The sequence below is a fragment of the Leuciscus leuciscus genome (assembly GCF_965113295.1).
Source record: "Leuciscus leuciscus genome assembly, contig: HAP1_SCAFFOLD_755, whole genome shotgun sequence".
Taxonomy (NCBI): Eukaryota; Metazoa; Chordata; class Actinopteri; order Cypriniformes; family Leuciscidae; genus Leuciscus; species Leuciscus leuciscus.
Window position 1 is genome coordinate 1 of NW_028117985.1, and position 23,061 is coordinate 23,061.

Sequence of the window (23,061 nt, forward strand, 5' to 3'; positions counted from 1 at the left end):
AACATAATATCCGCGCCACTGATCGCTCGGCAACGAGCACTTTGATCAGTTGATTTAAAAAAACAACACATTTCAGCGCTAGATCGACTCTTATTTAAAAAACGAATGAAATGAATGCTCTGCTGGTTAACTGGAGATGTTTTGTTTGTTTGTATTGGTACATTCGTGCCGCGAGATGTTTCATAAGTGGTGGGGACATGTCCTACCCGCAAATTACGCCTATGCGTATGCATGTCCAGGGGCGTCGCTATAGTAGTGCAAAAGATCCGGGGCTTTAGCCCTGCATGGCTAAAATCTTTTTTTTTTTCTTTTTTTTTTACTTTGAAACTGCAATTAGAAGAAAAAACCCCCCCACAATCTCAGTGTTTGTATATTTTCATATTCACAGAGTTGTCAAATTATGTACAGAATTATTATATTGTGCCTGACCTTTGCACTTTTAACTTTCTGTGTTTACATTGTTCAGTTCCAAATCTGTGTTTTTAGTAATTGTGGTGGTATTTGGTATTTATAATTTTAACCTTTATATTATTTATTTCTTTTCATGTTTGGTGCCATTGTTAATGTAAAATTATTTATTTGCAGCAGTTATTTTGGAAGTAAAGAGAACCTAACTAAGAAATTCTGAATGGTTGTTATTCCCTTGGTGGGGCACCACCAAGCATTTGTGCTTAGGGCACCCAAATGGCTAGCGCCGGCCCTGAGTGTGTATATATGTATATAGACAAACACACACACACACACACACACACACACACACACACACACACACACACACACACACACACACACACACACACACACACACACACACACACACACACACATACATACATTCATAAATTAATATGTAAATATATATACATGTTTTGCAAAAAGTTTGTTTTTCAATTTCAAACTGAGTGTAAAGCGAATGATGTGCTTGCAGTTTTGCTGACTTGGTCTGATGATTAGATACATGAGTGAATGCAAACAACAATAAAAAAAAGAGAGATTATAAACAAAAAAAAAAAAACAAAAAAAAAAAGCTGTTTAGAATTGACAAATAGGTTTATTTACTTGATTCATACTCATATGCAAAGGAATGCATGCATATTATGAATAAATGTAATGAACATATGGCTATGTGGATGTCCTGTAAAAAGCTTATTTGCAAAAAGATTTTTTCCAGGATCCCTCTTTTTTTTCTTTTTTTTTTTTTTTTTACATTTTACAGATTATTTGACGTAGGTGATATATATCACCTATCACCTACCTCAAATAATCTGTAAAATGAAAAAAAAAAAAAAAAAAAGGAAAAAAAAATCACTGAACATTCCAAATCCCATAATGTGGGACTGTATCACTCAAAAGGTTTACTCACTCTGGACACCGAGCCTGAACCTCTTGATCTCACTGTTGATCTGTAGATAATAAACTGCAGTATGTTCAGTTCTGATGTATGTGATGGTCAGAGATCCAGTTTGATTGTCCAGCTTCAGTCTGTCTCTGAATCTCCCATCAAGAACATCATCATATACAGTGATTCTGTCGACCCGTTTATTGATTTCAGCTATTACAGTGTTTTCATCTCCAAACCACCACTGAATCACATCATCATCCTTCATTTCAGTAAGATCAGAGTTTAGAGTGACTGAATCTCCCTCCTTCACAATCACTAACTCACCAATCACACCTGAAGAACAGAGTTTTTCATTGATTAAAGCTTTAAAATTACTTGATGTTGGTTTGATGAAGCTTCACTAAAATACTTTTGATCATGTAAATGTGAAGTGATTAATGTTCTGCAGAAGTTCAAAGACAAAAGATGAGGAATGAAAATGAGAAACAGTTAAACAGTTTTATATAATCAATAACTGCATTAAACTTTAATCTCAAATAAGAGTGTTTTCTCTCAGCAAAATCACACATTATTTGTTCCTATATGAGAATAACAGTGAATGTTAATCCTTTCTGACGAATTTAACCAGTAATTTATCACATCAGAACAGAAACAACTGAAACCAGAAAAACACATTTAAAACTCACCATCCAGACGCCACAAACACAAACAGAGCAAAACTAATTTGAGAAACATTTTCTTCATCGGTTCACTGAAAAGCCCACGATAGTAACTCTTAATGTCTGAAACACTCAGATTGCACTGAAAGACTGAACTGAGATATTTATCTGGGAGACTGTCCTCCTACAAAAAACGACCATCAAAGTCGTATGTGCAAGCAGCTTATTACGACCTATACTTACGTTTTAAAGTTAACCGCCCTCTAGCGCTCCTTTTAATAATGACGGTGTCGTGTGTAATGAAATGGCGTTTACCGTCATTACCAATCAAAATAGTATTTGTTTTATTATTGCATTTACTTGAGATTAATACAGAAAACTGAGATGTGTAGGCCTAAATGTATTTAGGCTATATATTTTTTATGTATTTGATGTGCTTTTCTTCCTCAAAAAAACGTATTGGAAAGTAAAGAACCACATCAAAATAATTAAACTATTATCCTTTTTTTTTTAAAATAACTTAAGATAAACCTTTTGTAACAACAAAGTAAAAAAAAACGATGATTTAAAAAAAAACACTACAGATGATAAAACCGTGACATTTTATCATATGTAGTGATTTTAAAACATTTTCAGCATTTTTATATTGATTTTTTTTTCAGTTCAGCTAAAGTTTTTAACATATCATCATTTGACCACATTCGTGTGGCGCTGAATAAAAAAAATAAAAAATCAATGAACCAAAAGGAAGAAGAAGAAGAAGAAGAAGAAGAAGAAGAAGAAGGAGGCGGCGGCCTTCTTATACTGTCTATGGCGGCGGCGGCGGCGGCGGCGGAGGAGTGGCGTGGCCAGGTTTTTTCCTGACAGTCCCAGTGCGAGGTCGATATAGGTAAGGTGTGAATTTTATGCTGTTGTTTTTTTAATATATATTTATAAGTAGTTGTGTGTGTTTTTTGTAATTTATGTGGAACTAAATGAGTGCATTTTGACGTCTGGGTTACAAATCAGTTGCGATAACTGTTAGCCATTTTACTCATTAAGAAAATAACTGTTAAAGTTACGTTATTTCATTGCGACCTACTATCTAACGTTAGCTTCATCGCTAGCAGCATGTTGCTATTTCACATGCATCTGCAATTTCTGTCATATTGCCACAAATAATTTCAGCCTAATGTATCCAAAACTGTAACGTTAAATGTTTTCTCTTAGAGAAAAAGGTAGTTTCAGCATTATACAAATAGTATGAGGTCACAACAGTTTTACAGCTATCCAAATGATTTAAATTCAGGGTATCAATTCAGCTAGGTATAACATTTTAAAGAATTTAAAAAATGCAGTAATGGCAAAATCGGTTGACGGAATCAATTGTTCATTGTACATTCATTGTTATTGCCTATTTTAGGTTATAGCCACAAGTCAAGTCACCTTTATTTAGCCTATATATTGCTTTTTACTATACAGATTGTTTCAAATCAGCTTGAAAAAAAAACAACATTAATTTAGTTCATTTATATAGCCGCTCTGGAGAAAACAGTGATGCCATTATCCAGTTCAGTTCAGTTCTCATAATGGTGCCAATGCAGGCAGATCAATAATATTGGTGAATATTAAGTGTCCCCACTTCACATGCAAAATAAAATTTATTTAATAATACCCACTAGTGCAGTGGTTCTCAAACCTGTCCTGGCACACCCAACACTGCACGTTTTCTTTCTCTCACTAATCAAACACACCTGATTCAACTCATCAGCTCATTATTACATGGGTTAATGAGCTGATGAGTTGAATCAGGTGTGTTTGATTAGTGAGAGAAAGAAAACGTGCAGTGTTGGGGGTACGCCAGGACAGGTTTGAGAACCACTGCACTAGTGCATTCAGATTTATAGGCACAAACAGGTTGACAAGGACCAGTCCGTGCCCACACAGAGCCCTGGTTTGTTTTGTCTAATCATCTCATCTGTTTGTTTTCAGGTTTTTGTACCCATCCTTTATCACTGAAATATTTTACAAATCAATCGGTTCTTTTAAGAGCCAGTTTCTTTTTCCTCCTCTCTCTCTATTTCTCGCTTTCCTGTTTTGTATTTTTTTTATGTTTTTACTTTATCCTTCAATTATTTCTATTTAAAAACATCTACAAATGGCATCAGAGTCATTACAACAATTTAATGAATGGCTGGAAGCAGCAAAAACCATGGCTGATGAGTTGGAAACCCAAAAAGTAAAATATTTCATTATTTCTCTATCATGTTATTTACCTAAATTTAAAAGAAAATGCCTCTGCAAATGCTTCCCCAAAATTTATCATTTAGTTTTTACTTACAGACTAAAAAGAAAAGGAAAAAAAAGGGAACTGAAGTCTCCAATGTTTCCTGGAGAAAGAGAGACCAGCATGGGTACATCCTACCACAACGTGTTCAGAAGAAACGATCTGGTCAGTAAAATATACTGCCTACTGTTGTTCACAAGTGTCTAAGCTTTTGGTCAGCAGTGATGTTTTCTATATCATTACATGTGTTTGCAGTTAAACCTGCCGGCACTAGGGAGCTCTCAGAGGTCGAGGACGTGCAAATGAATGATATTCCGCAAGAGGGACCAAGTCTTGGTGAGCATATTGAATTGAAAGCCTAAATAATTTCAGCTTTTCTATTTAAATTTAAAATGTCACATATAGGCAACTGTTAAAGTATGTAATTCCCATTCCTATCATGCATATGAAGTGACAAAACCATATAAGAAATTGTTATTTTTTTTTATTAAAATGCATTATTGCAACTGGCTTTTTCCTTATTATTATCATTTAATTTTTTATTAATTTAGATCAAAATCTTCAGAGGCTAAAAAACCTGTTAACTTCTGTCGCTGTCTCTGCATCAGTGGAAGTAGAAGAGACACCCACCATGTCTGCATGGACCAAAAGACAGGTCATCTCTGAAAAGAAATTCAGGGCTGCAATGCCAGAGATTTTGAATTGCATGTTGGCTGCAGAGACAGTTACCCAGCATTGCTGTCAACAATGCAAAACTCTTGATGCTGTTGTCCGGTGCTTAGACTGTGTCCCCTCAGGAAATCAGTTTTTCTGTTCATCATGTGACACCGAGATCCACCGAAAAAATGTTTTCCATGATAGGGAAGCAATGTTTGATGGTTTTTTAAAACCCATTCCACCAACATCCGTAGTGGTGGTTGATGAAAGTGGCCAATATCAACTCCATGAACAAGGTATGTTCAGATAATGTAGTAGTAGGTGCCCTCTGCAGTTTCCTTTAACTGAATTTTTTTTTACTTTGTTGAGTAAATGTGTAGACATTACTGATATTACTTTCTGAAATTTGACTTTCTGAAATTTGATTTTGACTTTCTGCAGTGTGTATGCTTCCAATTCCTCCACCGATACAAATCTGTTCCTGTGGTCCAAACCTTGACTTCAAAATGATCCCAGGAAAGCAGACCGTATTGGTGACTATCAACGGTATGTCTTGTCACTTCCTTCTACCTTTTTATATCCAACCAGATGAAGTCAAGCATAATAATGGCTTACTATATTCTTTTGTACTGTGCTGTACAAATACTGGCCAAATAGTAAACGCATGTTTGTTTTAAGGTCCATACAACCTGTGCCTGCCGTGTATAAGCTGTCCACTTTGCTCTTCCAAATGGACTCCTGGGATTAGTGACTTGCTTCAATACAGATACTGGCCAGCAACCACCAGCTGCCAAATGCTGTTTAAGTTTGATCTGTTCACATCATTTGAGCAGATGAAATTAGCCAGCCCAGCTTTATCCCAACAAGCATTTCTCAGAATGCTTGAACATCGATGTCTTTGCACTGGTCGGGTAAGGGCTGTTTTCATTTCCAAAGTGTTTGAATTCCAGACTTCAAAATCTTTTATTTACCAAAATAATACCATCCTTCTTTCCAGACGGGTAGTGTTTGTGGTGACACCTTCCACAGAGTCTTTCGGGAGTTTTCCTTCTGCAATTTTAGGAAAGAAGATATGTGCCTGATGGAGCCCTTTAAATGCCCAGCATGCACACCAGACATGCTGGCTATATCTGCAGACGGCAATAGAAAACATTACCGGTTCAAGAAATCCAAAGGGTAAGTGTAATTTTTCATTTCTTTTTTTAATTTGGATATAGGGTGGTGCAATGGTATTTTTGTGTCCATGCTGCATCTCACCTGTCACCCAGTGCTAGATGCGATGGGCTCTAGACCCCCCATGCCATGACCCTCTAAAGGAAAAGCAAGTATAGCTATGGATGGACTGATATATAGAGAAACTGTACTTTACCTTATTGCTGTAAAAAATAACAACCATTCGTAGCATCTAAACCTATTTCTTCAACATAACTTTTTTTTGGCTCTAGTCATTATATAATTATACTTTTATTTGAAATTCATGGAAAGTAACAAAATGTGTCACATGTATGATTGCTTCACATTCAAACGTAAATGCTTTTACAATTTAAAAAGTGTTTTGAGAGATATAGCACTGTTTTAAACAAGCTTTACAATTCTATGACAGCAATCTGGTAAATTGTTCAGGAACTTTTTCTCCCTTCTGTAGCCTGAAGACACAAACAAAAATAAAGATGTTATTTCTTTTTGTACTTTAAACAGTATGTTTTTTACTTACACAAGTTAATTCCAAATTACAGCATTCATTTACACAGGACAAATACAATCTGATACTCTAAACACAGTGTTCCAGATCAAATGTGATTTATACAGACTAAAATGTGTGGCACCTTTATGGTTAATTGTTATATTAATTTAGGTGAATGCAATGTTAAATCATTATTATGTAATTGTGTTGGCGATGAATTCCTCTTATTTAACAGGACAGACGAACCATCTCTTTTTGATGGACTGTTCATCGCACAAGATGCCAAAGTATCTGCCTTTGTTGACCAAATTAGAAGCCAGATGTTAAGTGTAAGGGTTTCTTTAACTCTTTTTAATTGAATGTTTTCTTGTCCTGGGATTACATGTAACGTATTGTATCTACTTTCAGAGGACAGGTCATGATGTCTGTGGACCGGCAACATTTACAGCAGGCAGAGAAATCGCACAGAAGTCCAGGGCCAAGGTGGATGAAGAGGGCCTTGAAATAGCTGTGTGCAGACATGGAATTTTGCTGCAAGGCTTGAACCACTACCGTGGTGAAATATATGCCTACCCAATGTTCCTGCAGAAGGAGCTGGCACAAGCTGCAAATGCAACATTCTTTTGTATGGACATTGCTTGCAGGTAGATAGCCATTGCCAAATGATAACTGAAGTTTTTACTGATGTTTTACCTTTATTAATAACCATTAACACCATGACTAGCTAAATATCACACATTTTTTATATTATGGAATTAGAAAATGAATATGGCTACTACCTTATCAGTACTGATATGACAAATTACCATACATATGACTACATACTGTAGTGTTATTTGATTGGTTACAGGAATTGTACTAGTCACTTAGGTCCTGGTTTGTCTCCTTACCAGTTTTGGCAATTTTTTCTTTACAGGTACTGGCCTTATTTGGAAAAGATGGCAGAAAAGATACCCGAGCTCCAACCACTTACCAGGATGAAGCCTTTTTTATCTGTAATGCATGCCAAGGCTCACACTGGCAAATGTGAGGTACTGTGTGCGAGTTAAGTTTACGTTTTAATGTTAAGTTTACGTTTTAATGTTACGTTTTTTTAGAAACATCCTTACAGCATCACAAAAATTTAGCTTGATTATTATCTCGGAAAATATGCACGTTTCATAAGTCAAAAGTAGTACCTTAAACATTATTGAAATACTTTAATGCAGTGGTTTTCAGACCTGTCCTGGAGGACCCCAGCACTGCATTGTGTACAGTATGTCTCCCTTATCTGACACACCCAATTCAGGTCTTGCGGTCTCTACTAATGAGCTGATGAGTTAAATCAAGTGTCATATAAGTGAGATATACAAAATGTGTAGTGCTAATCCTCAAGGACAAGTTTAAAACTACTTATTTAGTGTGTGTGTGTGTTGGGTGTATATATACACACAATGCTTATGAACTTTTTAAACATAGTTAACATTACTATCAGTGATCACACTGTTACAAGAGAATTGATCATTCTGGTTGAACAGCAGGGTTGTTTGCAGGATTTGCTTCCCGATCCCGTCCAAAAGTTCTAACTGCACAATTGCAGTTGTGAAAGCTTTTCTTTCATTGTTATCCTACCTCAGAACATTTTATATTTGAAAATATTAAACATCAAAATTTGCTCATGGCACCAAATTCAATTGATGATACACAAACTAATAAATAAGATTGATAAAGGTCTTTAGAATGATAAAGGTCTTGGTCTTCTTCTTGGGAGCAGGTCAGGTGGGGCGGTAGAAGCCAGGAGGGTGCAGGAAACACTGTTGGTGAAGAGGTGGAACAGGTCAATAGCTTCCTTTCAAGGGCAGCTCTTACTACAAAGTACATGACCAAGTCAGGTTGGTTGAAAAAAAGGGTTAACCATTGTGTTTGACACAATGCTAGATTGTACAATTGATTTGTTCTTATCGGTTTTGTTTTTTTATAGGCAGAGGAGATATGATTACTGTACTTGCCATGGGATGGAACAATAGGAAGGTGGAGAGTCTCCACAAGACACTGGCGAAAAGATTTGTCAAAGTAAGAAGCCTAGACTGCACGTTAAGGTGTTTCCTGGGCCCTGGAGACACTGTGAATGTGATTGTGCTCTCCACTGCATTTTCTTTCAGGGGCAATTGTGGTTAATTCTGCAGTGATACTATGTTTTCTGTCATTTTTTAAAAATCTTTATAAATAGACTACACAGAGAGCAGAAATGGAAGCAGCCAATCTTGAGAGTCTCAAGCAGGAGTTAAACATCTCTATGGAAGATGCAGATCGGTGGGTGTGTGATGTCAAGCAATGGGCAGCCACTGGTGTGTAATATAGTCACTGGTGTGTACATTTCCATATATATTTGTCTACATTTTTGATACTGTGTTTTCTGTAATGGTCGACTTTGCTTATTTCTGGTTTTCAAGAGAGACACAGGACTCACAGTAGCCAGGAAGAGCTCCAGAGTGAAATCGATGAGATTATTTATTCAATCCGAAGAAAGAAGCATGATCTGTATCGACAAAATGGTATTTGATACTACATCACTCAACTTGCATTTTGTAAAAAAAAAATGTTTTCTAACTTTTTTTTTTTTAAACTTACAGACAGCAACCAAACAAGGCAACGCAAACGGAGAAGACTTGGTGAGCTCAAAAAGACCCTCAGAGAGAAGATAGTGCTGTACAACACCATTCCTGGCTGTGAAGAGAAAATTGACACCGAAGCAGCATGCAGTCTCTCTGATGACTTTATTCTGCCTTGGGAAGCACAAGGAGACGGTAATTAATGTGTTTTATTTTTGTGCTTTTTTGAATTCACAAAATGCAGTTGATTGTTAATATAAGTAATAACACTCAGCAATTTAACACTGCCACCCAGTAAAAAAGGTGTAACATACAGTAAAGAATAACACATTATATATTCTGTTGCTATCTGAAAAGTTATCTGTAATGTTACCATATAAAGACATAGTGATAATCTGATAGTTATTGTTACTCCTGTAACACACCTTCTATACTAGTAGTGGTCATCACTTTTCTTTTATATATAAGAGCTGCAATAGCCAAATACATTTAAGAAGAAAGCCATATCTATTCTGAAATGGCAAAATCCAACCCAAGCATGAAATAACAATTAGATATCCTTTCAATATGTCTTTAATAAAAAAATAAAAACATATCTTAATACTGGGCTGAGCATTGTTTTTTTGTTTTTTTTTACTTTCTGTTGTATTGTAATGTAGTGTGATGTTTCAGTTGTTGTCAATTGTGTATTGGCTGCATTATTATATGCATACTTAAGGGATGATACAGTTAGGATATTGTTATATTACTACCCTTGTACATTTTTATAAAGTTATTCATCAATATTATTCTCAAGGCGCTCAAATGACTAGTGAAGAACACTGCTAGAGGTAAAGCTGAATATGTTGTGTGTTAGTGTTTGAAATTTTTCCTCTCCACTTTTATTTTCAAAAATAGTGGCGAGTCTCCGCTTGAAGAGACGACTGTTTGATCAAGTCATGCTGGTCAGGCGCATGGAGGAGGAGAAGATAATAATTGTAAAAGAGATGACTCAGCATTATCAGCATCTAAAAAAAACATTGGACAAACTGGACAGTCTTCTTCGGGAAACTAAAGAGGACATCAAGATCCATAGTACGTACGATAAATGTTTTTTATTGAATGTGTATAAATAAGGTTATCCCACTAACCAGGATGTTATAGTTTACTGTAAATATTGCTTTAAAAAAATCACAATTCTTAGCGTTTTTTTTTTAATGAAATACTGCTTAATAATCGTCAATTTTCTTCACTTTTTACCTCAAGATCCGCCTAGAGAGCTGACCGAAGATGGACACAGGGGGCTCTACTGCTGTATCTTACACAAGCGGCACATTCTACAGCAGAAACTTGCAGCAGTCACCAGCACCTATGGCAGTGTCAACACAGACCCTTCCCTCTTCTTGCTGGAGGAAGATGTTGAAGAGGAGAGTGAGGACAACAGCAGTCCAGAACTTTCTGAAGAAGAGTTTTAAAGTTTTAGCACAAACATTTGAAGCATTGGATTCATCATCTTTCCAAATTCTGATTTTTGAGTCTGGAAATTAAATATTTTTCAGATTAATTAAAAAATAAATAAATAAGTAAAAGTCATTCTTACCCTGAGCTACTGTGTTTGTTTTTTACACCAATATTTTCTAACTCTTTGCAGATTTGAATAACAGAAGGGTCTACATTATCCATAAGCCTCTGTCACCATTGTTATAGAGGCATAGCTTGCTTACTTGTTACTTTTATATTACATATTTTACACGTGGCATGACATTACACCTACAACTTTTAAAAATAATGATTTATTGCAAATTTAATAAATATTTATATTAACATACATTTTGGTCGTTGATGCAATATATTTAATATTACATTTAGCATATGCATATTAATTTGTATGCATAGACTTAATCACAAGTTGTATATCCCATTTTAAAACATTAATTAATTTGAATAAAACTGAAATACTCTTTTTCTTCCTCACTTTACATTAACATTAACTACAATACTACTCATACAGATCAATACAAACTACAGATTTTGTAGAATACAGTGTATTTATATTTTAGATCTTGTAAATATATGTATTCAATATTATTTTGCATCTATATCCTTAACAATAATTAACATGATCATAGTGCCCTGAATGCTGATACTGATGTTCTTAATTTTATAACTTTTCTTTTGCATTTTGCTCACAAGTGGCCAAAGCAGGATATTAGTTCATAACAATACATACAAGTTAATGTACACATCATTCATATTACTTTTTCTTTATTTGTATAATGCCTGTGAAACATTGTATTGCAGGATTTTACTCGTTTAACTTATTACAGCAATAAAAAATCCTGTATATAGATTGATATCTAGGGTTAGGGTTAGGTACGCGTGTGTGTGAGAGAGAGAGAGAGATAGAAAGTGTGTCTGTGTGTGAGAGAGAGTTTGTGAGCAATAGGGTTAGGGTTAGGTGTGTGTGTGTGTATTTGTGTGTGTGAGAGAGAGAGAGTGTGTGAGCAATAGGGTTTAGGGTTAGGTACATTTGTGCGTGTGTGTGTGTCAGTGTGTGTGTGTGTGTGTGTGTGTGTGTGTGTGTGTGTGTGTGTGTGTGTGTGTGTGTGTGAGAGAGAGAGAGAGAGAGTGTGAGCAATAGGGTTTAGGGTTAGGTACATTTGTGCGTGTGTGTGCGTGTGCGTGTGCGTGTGTGTGTGTGTGTGTGAGAGAGAGAGTGTGTGAGCAATAGGGTTTAGGGTTAGGGTTAGGTACATTTGTGTGTGTGTGTGTGTGTGTGTGTGTGTGTGTGTGTGTGTGTGTGTGTGTGTGTGTGTGTGTGTGTGTGTGTGTGAGAGAGAGAGAGAGAGAGATAGAAAGTGTGTCTGTGTGTGAGAGAGAGTGTGTGAGCAATAGGGTTAGGGTTAGGTACATTTGTGTGTGTGTGTGTGTGTGAGAGAGAGAGAGAGAGAGAGAGAGAGAGAGAGAGAGAGAGAGAGATAGAAAGTGTGTCTGTGTGAGAGAGAGAGAGAGTGTGTGTGAGCAATAGGGTTTAGGGTTAGGTACATTTGTGTGTGTGTGTGTGTGTGAGAGAGAGAGAGAGAGAGAGAGAGAGAGAGATAGAAAGTGTGTCTGTGTGAGAGAGAGAGTGTGTGAGCAATAGGGTTTAGGGTTAGGTACATTTGTGTGTGTGTGTGTGTGTGAGAGAGAGAGAGAGAGAGAGAGAGATAGAAAGTGTGTCTGTGAGAGAGAGAGAGTATGTGTGTGCCTGTGTTTGTGTGAGAGAGTGTATCTCTCATAAGATCATGATTAATTTGATTCTGCAATTTGTCATTTTTAACCGTTTAATCACAATTTTTTTCTTGCAATTTGAATTCATGCATTTTACTCCTTAGACCTCCCTAACACACAAACGTTATGCCCTCATTGATTTTTATGTTGGTTAAGTTAGTGAAATATTAGGTTTTATACTCTGTCACAATAGAGACCGGTGGGAAACACCATAGTCAGAATTCATTCAAATACTTAAATTAGGCCTATTTACACAACACATTCCAAGACATCCATAATCTTGCTTTGTCATTTCATGAAGGAGGCTTAGTGAGATGAAAAGGTTGTCATGGACAAAGTTACACCCTGGAGGAACTTCTGCTTGTTCGGCTAGACCTCTATGGGCTAGAGTAGACCAAGGACTACATTTGGGCCCTGTCCTAATAGGCCAGTTTCATTGAGATGTGTGTGCACTCATTCAGTGCACTGAAGATGGGCCATGCATCGTTGAAAGGGTTGTTTGTGGTCATGTTTGGGGCACACCAATTGGTTCTCGTGAAGCATCTGCCTCATCCTCTAGATTCTAGAGGATGAGGCAGATGTTCATGAGAACCAATTGGTGTGCCCCAAACATCAATTGTGACCGTTAACAAATTTACACCTCTTACAAGCAAAATATATATGCAGGAGTATAATTCTCAAAATATATAAGTAGTAGACCCTTTAGAGAATATATGTACAAAATTTGATAGTTCTATCTGTTAATTAAGGTGTTTTATATAATACTTTTTAGTCTGAGGAATACATCTTCTTCTAGATGTGCAAGCAGGAAGTAAACTGATCTGATCATGTGACCTTTCATACTAGTCACATGACAATAATACATTTTAATCACGACAATCAATTTTTTTCTTTTAAAAGTTTAATTTCTTGCCCAAAGCCAATAACAACACTTAAATAAGAAAAAATATGCGGTCATAATTATGACCAGTGGGATTAAATGTGTAGCAAAGACAGGGGTTTCCCATGGCAATGATTATATCTCTCAGGCCAATAACAAGTTTTACAATGAATGGGTGATTTCATAACAGAGGATAAATCTTGACTACATTACCCAATTATATCAAAGCCCAGTGACGGGTGGGCGTGGCATGGGGCATCATTTAAAAGCATTGTTCTCGTATTAATAGTATTCAATCGCTGTCTTCCTTGTGTTCTTACCTACAGAAAAAGGAAGTACCAGCTTCAGATGGTTCTAAACCAAGGCCCAAAAGTATATTGGTCTATCCTCCCATACACACATTATAGATCTGACTGTGGGCTAATAGGTCATTTAGGGTAATGAATGATAATAATAATAATAATAACAACAACAACGTGGCTTTCTTACATTTTCAGCAGTAAACAGATCATTAAATGCATTAAGGGTGCATATGTTTTCTCTTAATCTAAAATAACAAATATAAACAATGGTAAAAATCAAGAGTATATGAAGGAACAGAGCCAGTGACATATTTCAAAACATTTTATGAGTCCACTCATCAAAAACAGATAATGTTCTGTACAAAGCAGCAACAGAAACAGAACACAAGAATAAACCAAACTGCTATGTCTTAACACTGAAAGACAACATTGCAAGTCATATAAGGCATCCATTTTACAACCTAGCAACAAAAAAATACATCGGCACACACACACACACACACACACACACACACACACACACACACACACACACACACACACACACACACACACACACACACACACACACACACACACACACACACACACACACACACACACTCTTAGTCAAAAAATGGCTTGCTTGAAAACTCAGTTCCCAGTTTTGCACAAACAAATATATAGAAGCTTATTCTAATTATGAATTAATAGAACAAAACATTGCATATAAAAAGACAATCATAATACAAACACTGTTACTTTGACACTGAGGTTGAGAACACATCAAGAGATTTCTTCATGATGAACTTTGAATATTTTCTCTTGGCTCCCAGGAGTTTTTCCACTTTTTCCCACTGTAAGACAGCAAAAAATGTTAGTTACAATGCTTATTAATGGAATATAAATACTATCTTGGTTCTCAACAAAGGCTTGATAAAAAAATACTTCAAACTAAGAGTGGTTGAAAACATTAAAGAATAGATAAAAAAATAAAAAGCACACCACATTTCAAATTATATTTTAATTACATTGAAGTCTGAAGTCCTGATCAAACTGCAACTTCAGTTAAAACTGAATAAATGTTTTTGCAATGTAAATTTTTCTCTCTAATGTTTTTATATAAAAAAAAAAAGTTCCGTCAGTGTTCTACAGTACAGAATATAAACTTCAAATAATATGCATACCATCCAGAGCAAGGATGCCACTGCACCAACACCTCCGCATGACCCTTAGCAGAAACAGAAAGAAACATGGGTTAATGTTAATGACATTTACTTACAACACATGAAGTTACAGTCATACATCTGCTGAACGGTAAATACAAAATTAAATCCAAGTGAAAATAAACAAAGTGAAATAAATAGTTAGTTGGACTAAATCTATCATAATAAGCATAATAAAACTTTAATTAATAATTATTAGCACAATTCAATTTATTACTATATTATCAATACAATTTTGTAATATTGTATACTGCAGTTTTTATTTTTGTCACACTACCATTTCTATGGTTAAGGTTTTAAATTTGCACAACTTAAATTGTGAAGTAAAATATTTCTTATTACACGGTTTAACATTATAACACAAATTATATAAATACCTAAACCTTACATTAATCATCTAGTATATTTTGTAATGTTTCTTTTTTGTGCAAATACATTGCAATTACAACATACAAAAGTACAAAATAGTATTGTTGCTGTGAATGTTTTTTTTTAGAATGGGGGGGTGGGGTTATTTCAGTATTTTGCTATTTAAAACAAACCTCCCTGATTCTTTTCTTCAAATTTTTTTTGTAGGGGAAATTGGTTGAGTCTTTATGCATGGGGCATTCTGAAACAAATAAAAATATGGTTATAATTTGACACAAGTAAAATAAAAAGTTCAACAAACAATCAACTCTTGGTTTGGGTACGTTATGGTCACAACACTGAATAGCTTAATATAAATATGTTGCAATATGTGTAAAAGAAAATATTACAATATTTACATTTGTAGAATTCTAACCCAGCCTTTAAAAAAAACCAATGAGAAAGGCCATGTTCTTTTAGCTCTAAAAAGCTCTCATTATGTTAAAATAAAAAACAAAACAAATCCACACATACCTTTATTGTCTGCTTTCCTCTTTCTTTTTCTTTCTTTTCCTGAGGAAGATACTGGACCTGGACTGCCTAGCTCAGTGGACAGTTTAGAATAGGAAGAAAGAGTTGAGGCCGGTGGCAGAGAGGAGACCAGAGAAGAAGAAGGTAAAGGACTAGACTCAGAGAAGGTGAAAACAGGATGAGAAGCCAAGGAGGAAGATGCAGGAGGAAGAGTGTCAGACTCAGGGCTGAGCAGAGATGAAGACTCTGATGCTGGGTCTGCTGATGGAGTCTCTGCACACATAAAAATAAATAAATAAAAACTGCTGGAATACACTATACAACTTGTAGCCTCTGTTCTGGGCACAATAAACTAAAATACATGTGCCTACATTGCTTAGGAAACACATAACCAAATAAAACAACATGGGCCGGTTTCACATACAGGGCTTATATTAAGCCAGGTTTAAGCCTTTCACCATGTCCTAACCAGACGCGATGCGATAAGATTCCAGCGACAAGCAACTTGCCTGTCCACACCAAAAGCGACGCGACTGCGAGATGCGTCAAAATCAATCAAAACCCACAGCCAATCAGAACAGCATGTAGGCGGGGCCGGGCTCTCGCTGCAAATGCATAGCACCAGGGTAAAGACTAATCTTGACGGCATTCGCAAGAAAATGTAACCTGTGTGTGTTACACAGGTTATGTGAAGTAGCCTACATAATGAAATGTACACTTATTACACCATTTAAACATTATTTAAAATACATAATGAATCACTAAAACAATATTTGTCCAATAATAGACTTGTTTGTTCACAGTTTGAATGTTCTTGTTTCCCCATTCGTTTAATTTCAAGATCTGATGTGAATTCTCCATTGTTGCTTTTACAGCTACAAAGCTGGAGCACTGAATGATATTCAGAGTCACATTACACGCTTTTAACATTAAGTAAAGCACATAAACAGTATGTTTAAAGATTATCATTGCCACACTTTGTGTTTGTTGTTCCAGCGCGGCGTCACAGAAAAAGAGAAACCGTTTCTAAAATAGAATCGTCACATGCTGCCGTTGCGGCTGGTTAGGACAAAAAAAATTATTAATATGGAAGATAACCTTTTATCTCCTGTCGCGGTGTTGATCGCATGTACTAAAGACACGGTGTTTGTTCAATTAGGACATTTAAGTAACTTTAATAAATGTGCCCTATGGCAGCTGAAACATGCATTATAGTCTGGAACTAGCTTAAGCCTTGTTTGTGAAACAGGGAAAGTGTTTGATAATCATAGCCTGAAGCTAAAAAATAAATACAAATAAAAGTCTGGCCATCATACACTACATTATTTCCTGTGAAATGTTACTGCCCAGAATGTGTAGGCTGGCTCTGACTTCTAGCAACTAGCATCAATTTCTGAATTGAGGCAAAAATATGGGTAAAATTCATGTAGTGTATTCCAGCCTTAAGCTGCACAAAGACATACATGGTGTGAAATTGTAAAACCAATACACCATTACACCACCATGTACAGATACAGTTCATACAATGTGCTCACCTTAACAATATAGTTTACTATAGTATAGTATGTAGTAATCTATGGAAATAAATTGTAGAATTAAACAAAATATATTTAATGTATTTTGTTGTTTTCAAGGATGAAACATTTATGATTTTATGAGTGTAATGAGTGTCACTCTTAGGGTCTGCATTTGGACAGATATTATTATTTGGTGGGTGACAGGTGCAAAAAAAATAGTTTGCTGTACAAGAACATGTTAGTTAAATTGAATGAAACATTTTACCATTACCGGTAAGCAGAGATGGGGAATCTGATGCTAGGTCTGCTGATGTGTTAAACTCTCTCCTGTGCTGCTTGGTGCTTTTATAGCCACTGTTGGATAAAAGAAACTGTGATGTGGACATGAGAGTAATAATAATTAAATAATAATTCAGCAAAAATAAATAAATAATAAAATAAAGTGTTATTATGGTTTTATTATTTTATTTATTTGTTATTACGTTTAAGTCCACATATGGGTTGTTTTTATTAATGTAATATCAATTTAACATTATCAAAATAATACCCTGCTCAAGTTTTATTATGTAATTTCCCCTATGTAAAAACATTGGAAGTATTGTTTTTATATGCAATTTTTAAAACCTAAGGTGAGAAAAAAATAATAATAATCATAATAATATATATATAATTGAGGATGCACTAATAAGCAATTAAATATGTGAAAATTCTGCATGCATTGCGCATTTGTGTTTATTACCATTAAGAAGACTTTCATACAACCTCTTTATGGTAAGAAAAGCATCCTGAGTTTCTTCTGTATCCATCTTCCAAGGACAGAAGCACTCAGCAGAAAAACCATTTGAGGTTCTCCTGGCAAGGAGAAGGAGTGGGAACCTCTCTAAAAGCTCCCACTTGTGGAGCTGGAATAAAATTGAGACAGAATTATAAAACTAATAAGGGGGAGAGGGAGAGATGGAGGGAGAGAGAGAGAGAGAGAGAGAGAGAGAGAGAGAGAGAGAGAGAGAGAGAGAGAGAGAGAGAGAGAGAACTTCTTTATCAGACCTGAGTACAATGGAAACAAACAGATGTTACACCTAAGTCCTTATGCACTGAAAAAATAATTGTTGAAGCTTTTGTATATAAATATAACAACGACATGTGTGTATAAGCTAAATATCAGGGATTATTTACAGTACTTACTATTTTATGACTAACATCTGAAAGATAAACCTACCAGTAGATTTGTTGCATCATAAACTTTGTTCACACTGCAGTTTTTTTTTTGCCGGTCAATCCATTCTTGGGAAAGCTGTTCCTTTTTTTTCTCAAGCTTTTGCTTATATGGCTGCTTGGCACTACAGTGTTGACATGTTTTGCTTGCAACTCCAATTTTTGTACTGCATATGTAGCAATCCTTTAGAGTAGGCATCTGTAAAAAGAAACATGAATGATATGTGTTATGAGGGGATAATAAAAAAAAAATTTTCACCCTTTGTTGACAAGTCACAGTCTCCAAAAATATTGTTACCACAGTGACTTAACTTTCAAAACATTTAAAGAAAACTGAAACAGTATAATGCTACTCAGAACCTGGTTTTAAAAATTGTTTTATCAACTTAAAGGCGACATGAAATCAAAATATACCCGATTTACTTTGCTGGTGCATATTACTAGTCTTGAGGTGAACAATTAATTTATGCAAGTATATACACAGAAAAAAAATATGTTTGCCGTGGTAATCTTTCATCAAAATCTGAAAAGTTACTTTTGGTCTGGAATGGCGTTCCTTCTCTGATGATGTAGGTTTAACGGCTTGGGTTGGGAAACGCCTAACCACTCCCCTCAAACCGTTAGTCTGCTATGAGCAGAGATGGAGAAGAGGAGCGCTAGAGTAAAACCCTGCCCTCTGTTCAATATTCCCTTTCACATGCAACTTCCAGTTCACAGGGACTTTTTTTTATTTTTTTTTTATTTGTATTTGTATTTGTGGTAGACTATTATTGAAAGCATCAGAAGAAGGCTATAAAAGAGGTTTTAGATCAAATGTCATAATACATAGTTATAGACTGTTGTTGACTTCTAAAACAGATATGAATGACACGTGAGGTATGTAGTATAACAGATCATAAAAACACGGACACATAGACACTAGTGATGCGCGGGTCGTTGGGTTGGGGAGGGTCATTAAAAACAAAATAAAATAAAAATCCATATGTTGCATGCAATGTCCAGCCTATATTAAATATTTGGGAATATCAATCTAATCATATTTTAGTAGGTTATTTGATATGGCCGTAGCAATGCAACTTGCGTGATTTCCCCAAACCTTTGGCGTCACGTGACACAGCTCGCGCAAAGCAGCTCCCGCCGCCAGCCACAACAACAAAGACGGAGAAATAAAAGTGAAGATGGAAGATGAGGTGCGGGAGAAATTGAGGTCGGGATTTTACATAATTAAAAGAAAAAAAGGTGAATGATGAATTAGAATGAATACAAACGCTGCTTTGTAAATATTGAAAATGTTTAAATCATTATCTTATTAATATGACCTGATTTATGGTTCATATTCAGAATCGTCTGTTATTGCCAGTTTACAGGGCGATGTTTCCAAGCACTTTAAGGCTGAAATAAAGGCTGTTTTCATTTACATTACTATGCCTAGTAGGCTATGTCTATTTAATGGTCGCGGGTGCGGGCGGGGCGGGTTGTAAAAATAGATACAGTGGTGCGGGGCGGGCTGGGGCGGGCCAAATAATTTCATAAAAGCGGGACCCGCGGGTTGTAAAAAAAGCCGACCCGCGCATCACTAATAGACACATGTAGCCTACTGGTGTCAGATGCTGCAAGAACTGGAATTAGCTAATGTTTTGGAAAGGTTGTAACAGCTTTAACTCTGTTACCTTAGCGGTTATATTTTTCCACACCATTAGGGGGCGCTAATCAGTAACTGTGCTAACTGTGTTTGGTAAATATAATATGATCATGCTTAAGTGGATAAAAATCAACATCAGATGACTTGGGTTAGTCACCTTTGCTGTCTGTCCTCTAGCCTTGTCCTCTAGCCTCTAGAATGTTTATTCTGTTCCTGGTTTTGCACCTGTATAAAAAAATAAGAGACAAATAGCACAATGTTACAATGAATATATTGGTCATACAGTTTATAATTCTGAAGAGCTAAGAAAGAGAAGAGAGTTTTTCACTAAACGTTAACAATGACTATAAAGATCTATTCTATTCACACACACACACACACACACACACACACACACACACACACACACACACACACACACACACACACACATATATATATATACACACACACACACGTGTGGAAACAATTCCATTCTAGTTATTATCATACATAATTCCATTATTTTATTACAAATATTTATTTTATTTGAAATAACAACTATTACATCTATTTTATTTATTGTTAATTATTAGTTAGGCCTATGATTATATTTGCAGTATTTATTTATTAATTTCCACAATTGGATATTTCTGGAAAATATTATCTCAAATATGAATGTACGTCAATTAATAATTAACTGAAACGTAGGCCTAATTCACATGTTAAATACTTTAAAATAGTATTTGGATGATCGAGTCAGATTAACGAAATATGGAATGGACGTTTTAACAAAATGTGTGGACTTTTTACATGGTCCCTTACACACAACGTTTCCAATTTCCGAACGATTTCACACTAAATACTAACTTTAAAATGCATGTGATCTGGTCAAATGATTTGACCCTCATGTTCAAATAATGAGAAAAATAACGTCCCTTAATGATTTGACACGCGACGTATTAACGTCAGGCCTATTCAATCTTGAATAGACGATATAATTATGTCCAGTAACAATAATCCATCTCTTTTTAATAATGTTAAGTCGATAAATATGAATAAAAGCGAAGTTTAATGTCACCTGTGATGTTCACGCTGTAGGATAACTTTTCCATTTAACGTTAACTGTTAGGCTAACGTTACGTTAGATATTTCATTGTGTTTCTTATTTCATACGTTATTCTCAAGTAAAAACCTCTAACAAGTTAAAAAATCACCACAACGCAAGATGAAACAGCACAAGCGCCTTGCACATTATTTTGTTCAAAAATTATCATATTATCAAGGTTATTATCAATATAGCCTACCTGTATTAGCCACGGATTAGCCATCTCGTAGAAAACCCACAATGCATCAAGGCGACTCTGCGTGGCATATCTCCCGCCGCCTATAGGGGCACTATTTTAGGAAATGATGCAGTGGGTCGTATTTAAGGAAAGGTGCAAACGACCATTATGGTCGTATAAGTTGGAGGACTTGTTGTTATCTGGTTGTGTAACCTCTCACACAGTTTACACTCGCACGTCCATCCTCTTTTACATCACGAAAATCAACAAGCTTTTGCTGATCTTACATTTTCAAATGAATTCTGGCCCTGAATGAAAACTCAAAACCAGGAAAAGGCAAAGTTCAGGCGATCAGCAAACAGCTTCTCTGAATCAAGGCAAAACACACAAGCAGTGAACAAAGTTTAAGTCCAAACCAGTGTAAATCAAGCAGAAATAAACAGGCTTGATAATGTATCTCCATCCATACTAGCGTTTTCAAGTGTTTTCTAAAGGTCTGAAAATGCTTAAATCATCTTTGAATGTGTAAATCATAATACGAGCTCACTGAGACTATCTGGTACCAAGGTCACTCTCAAAATCATCATTCCATGTTTGGTTCAATTCACAGATCATGTTTTGCTGTTTACAGACGCTGCTTGTTTTCTGCAAGATACTGGTGGGGGTTTCTTTCTTATTTGGCTTTAGTCTCTTTTCTAAATATTATTCAACATACATATATTTACTCTAATGTAACATTGTCTATCACAGCATTTCTTGTCCAACTTCACAATCTGTATGGTGTTCTGTATTTTCCTGATGACAGGCAGACGAGCTGGAAAACATGAGAATAGAGATAAATGAGGATGAATGAAGAAGATATTCAAGCAGACGAGGAAGAAACATCGAGAGCAACCGAGTTGATCAAAAGTAGAGCTTTTAAAACAATCTGAAATAGAAAGTAAAAAAAAAAAAAAAATCCTGGGTTATTTTTTTCAAGCCTATGCTGGGTTGAGTCTTTTTGGGTCATTTTTGGGGGGGTTATATTTTTGAGTATTTTTTTGTGTTACCCAGCTCCTGGGTCAATTGTCACAACCCAGTGGTTGAGTTATTTATCGAGGGCTTTTTGCATCCTCTTCAGGAGAGAGCAGTTCTCAGTGACATTGGTGCATTTAAACGGTAAAATACAGGTTTATGTGCATTTTATTTTTAAATATAAAATCGTTACTTTTCTGTAAATCATTTAATTTTATGCAAAGAATACAGAGATGCAACCTAAACAAGTGTCGCATCAGTCTTTTGCATCCTTGCATAAAATAAATGATTTTATTCTGAAAGATATTAAATATTAATGATAAAATATGTCCTCAGAGCTGTTCAGTGTTAGTTTATGGGCAGGTTATGGAGTCAGTCACAGCATCTGAAGTTAGCGGTTCCTGCGTAACATAATATCATGCAAATGGCGTTAACAAGTTATCATGCAAACCAGTGGTTGTGTGGAGTATTTTGCAAAAGTTTTGAGGATTTAAGTTAATCTGTAAACACTAATTCATGTATGAAGTATAAAATAAGTTAGTATTCTAGAAAAAAAAAAAAAAAAATCAACCCATGCTGGGTAAAATTAGCCCAACATGTGTTCTGTCCTAATATTTACTGGGATAAAAACAAGCCAAATTGGGTTGTTTTAACCCTGTGGTTTTAGTGTAAAAGCTCTAAATGTAAAAGGTAGGCT

General features: G+C 35.6%; 2 protein-coding genes and 1 long non-coding RNA gene across 6 annotated transcripts; 1 reads left to right on the forward strand and 2 right to left on the reverse strand.

The window, feature by feature from the left end:
- Positions 1-1,574: 1,574 nt before the first annotated feature.
- LOC309491947 lies at positions 1,575-2,157 on the reverse strand. The gene is made up of 2 exons (XR_014203376.1): positions 2,029-2,157; positions 1,575-1,675 (listed from the first exon to the last, which is right to left on the reverse strand). It is a non-coding gene; the product is annotated as an uncharacterized lncRNA (long non-coding RNA).
- Positions 2,158-2,817: 660 nt separating this feature from the next.
- LOC309491949 (uncharacterized protein) lies at positions 2,818-10,956 on the forward strand. Of its 2 annotated transcripts, XM_082190980.1 has the most exons (18): positions 2,818-2,890; positions 3,973-4,219; positions 4,324-4,432; positions 4,523-4,603; positions 4,819-5,220; positions 5,366-5,470; positions 5,603-5,835; positions 5,922-6,100; positions 6,844-6,937; positions 7,017-7,252; positions 7,525-7,639; positions 8,362-8,479; positions 8,569-8,660; positions 8,818-8,935; positions 9,041-9,142; positions 9,221-9,394; positions 10,097-10,273; positions 10,445-10,956. In XM_082190980.1, the coding sequence occupies exons 2-18, from the start codon at positions 4,139-4,141 to the stop codon at positions 10,651-10,653; spliced, it is 2,625 nt and encodes an 874-aa protein (XP_082047106.1). In that variant the 5' UTR covers positions 2,818-2,890; positions 3,973-4,138; the 3' UTR covers positions 10,654-10,956. The 2 variants fall into 2 exon arrangements, with proteins under 2 accessions (XP_082047106.1, XP_082047105.1); XM_082190979.1 differs by lacking the exon at positions 2,818-2,890 and having other exon boundaries at positions 3,806-4,219.
- A 2,981-nt stretch (positions 10,957-13,937) lies between these two features.
- On the reverse strand, positions 13,938-21,539 carry LOC309491948 (uncharacterized protein). 3 transcript variants are annotated; one of them, XR_014203377.1, is made up of 9 exons: positions 21,372-21,539; positions 20,243-20,310; positions 18,448-18,642; positions 17,971-18,133; positions 17,503-17,585; positions 15,718-15,987; positions 15,378-15,445; positions 14,797-14,840; positions 13,938-14,466 (listed from the first exon to the last, which is right to left on the reverse strand). XR_014203377.1 is itself a non-coding variant. In XM_082190977.1 (8 exons), exons 4-8 carry the CDS (start codon positions 17,615-17,617, stop codon positions 14,409-14,411), a joined length of 555 nt encoding a protein of 184 aa, XP_082047103.1. In that variant the 5' UTR covers positions 17,618-18,133; positions 18,448-18,642; positions 20,243-20,310; positions 21,372-21,539; the 3' UTR covers positions 13,938-14,408. The 3 variants fall into 3 exon arrangements, 2 of the variants coding, with proteins under 2 accessions (XP_082047103.1, XP_082047104.1); XM_082190977.1 differs by having other exon boundaries at positions 17,503-18,133; XM_082190978.1 differs by lacking the exon at positions 15,378-15,445 and having other exon boundaries at positions 17,503-18,133.
- Between the last annotated feature and the right edge of the window lie 1,522 nt (positions 21,540-23,061).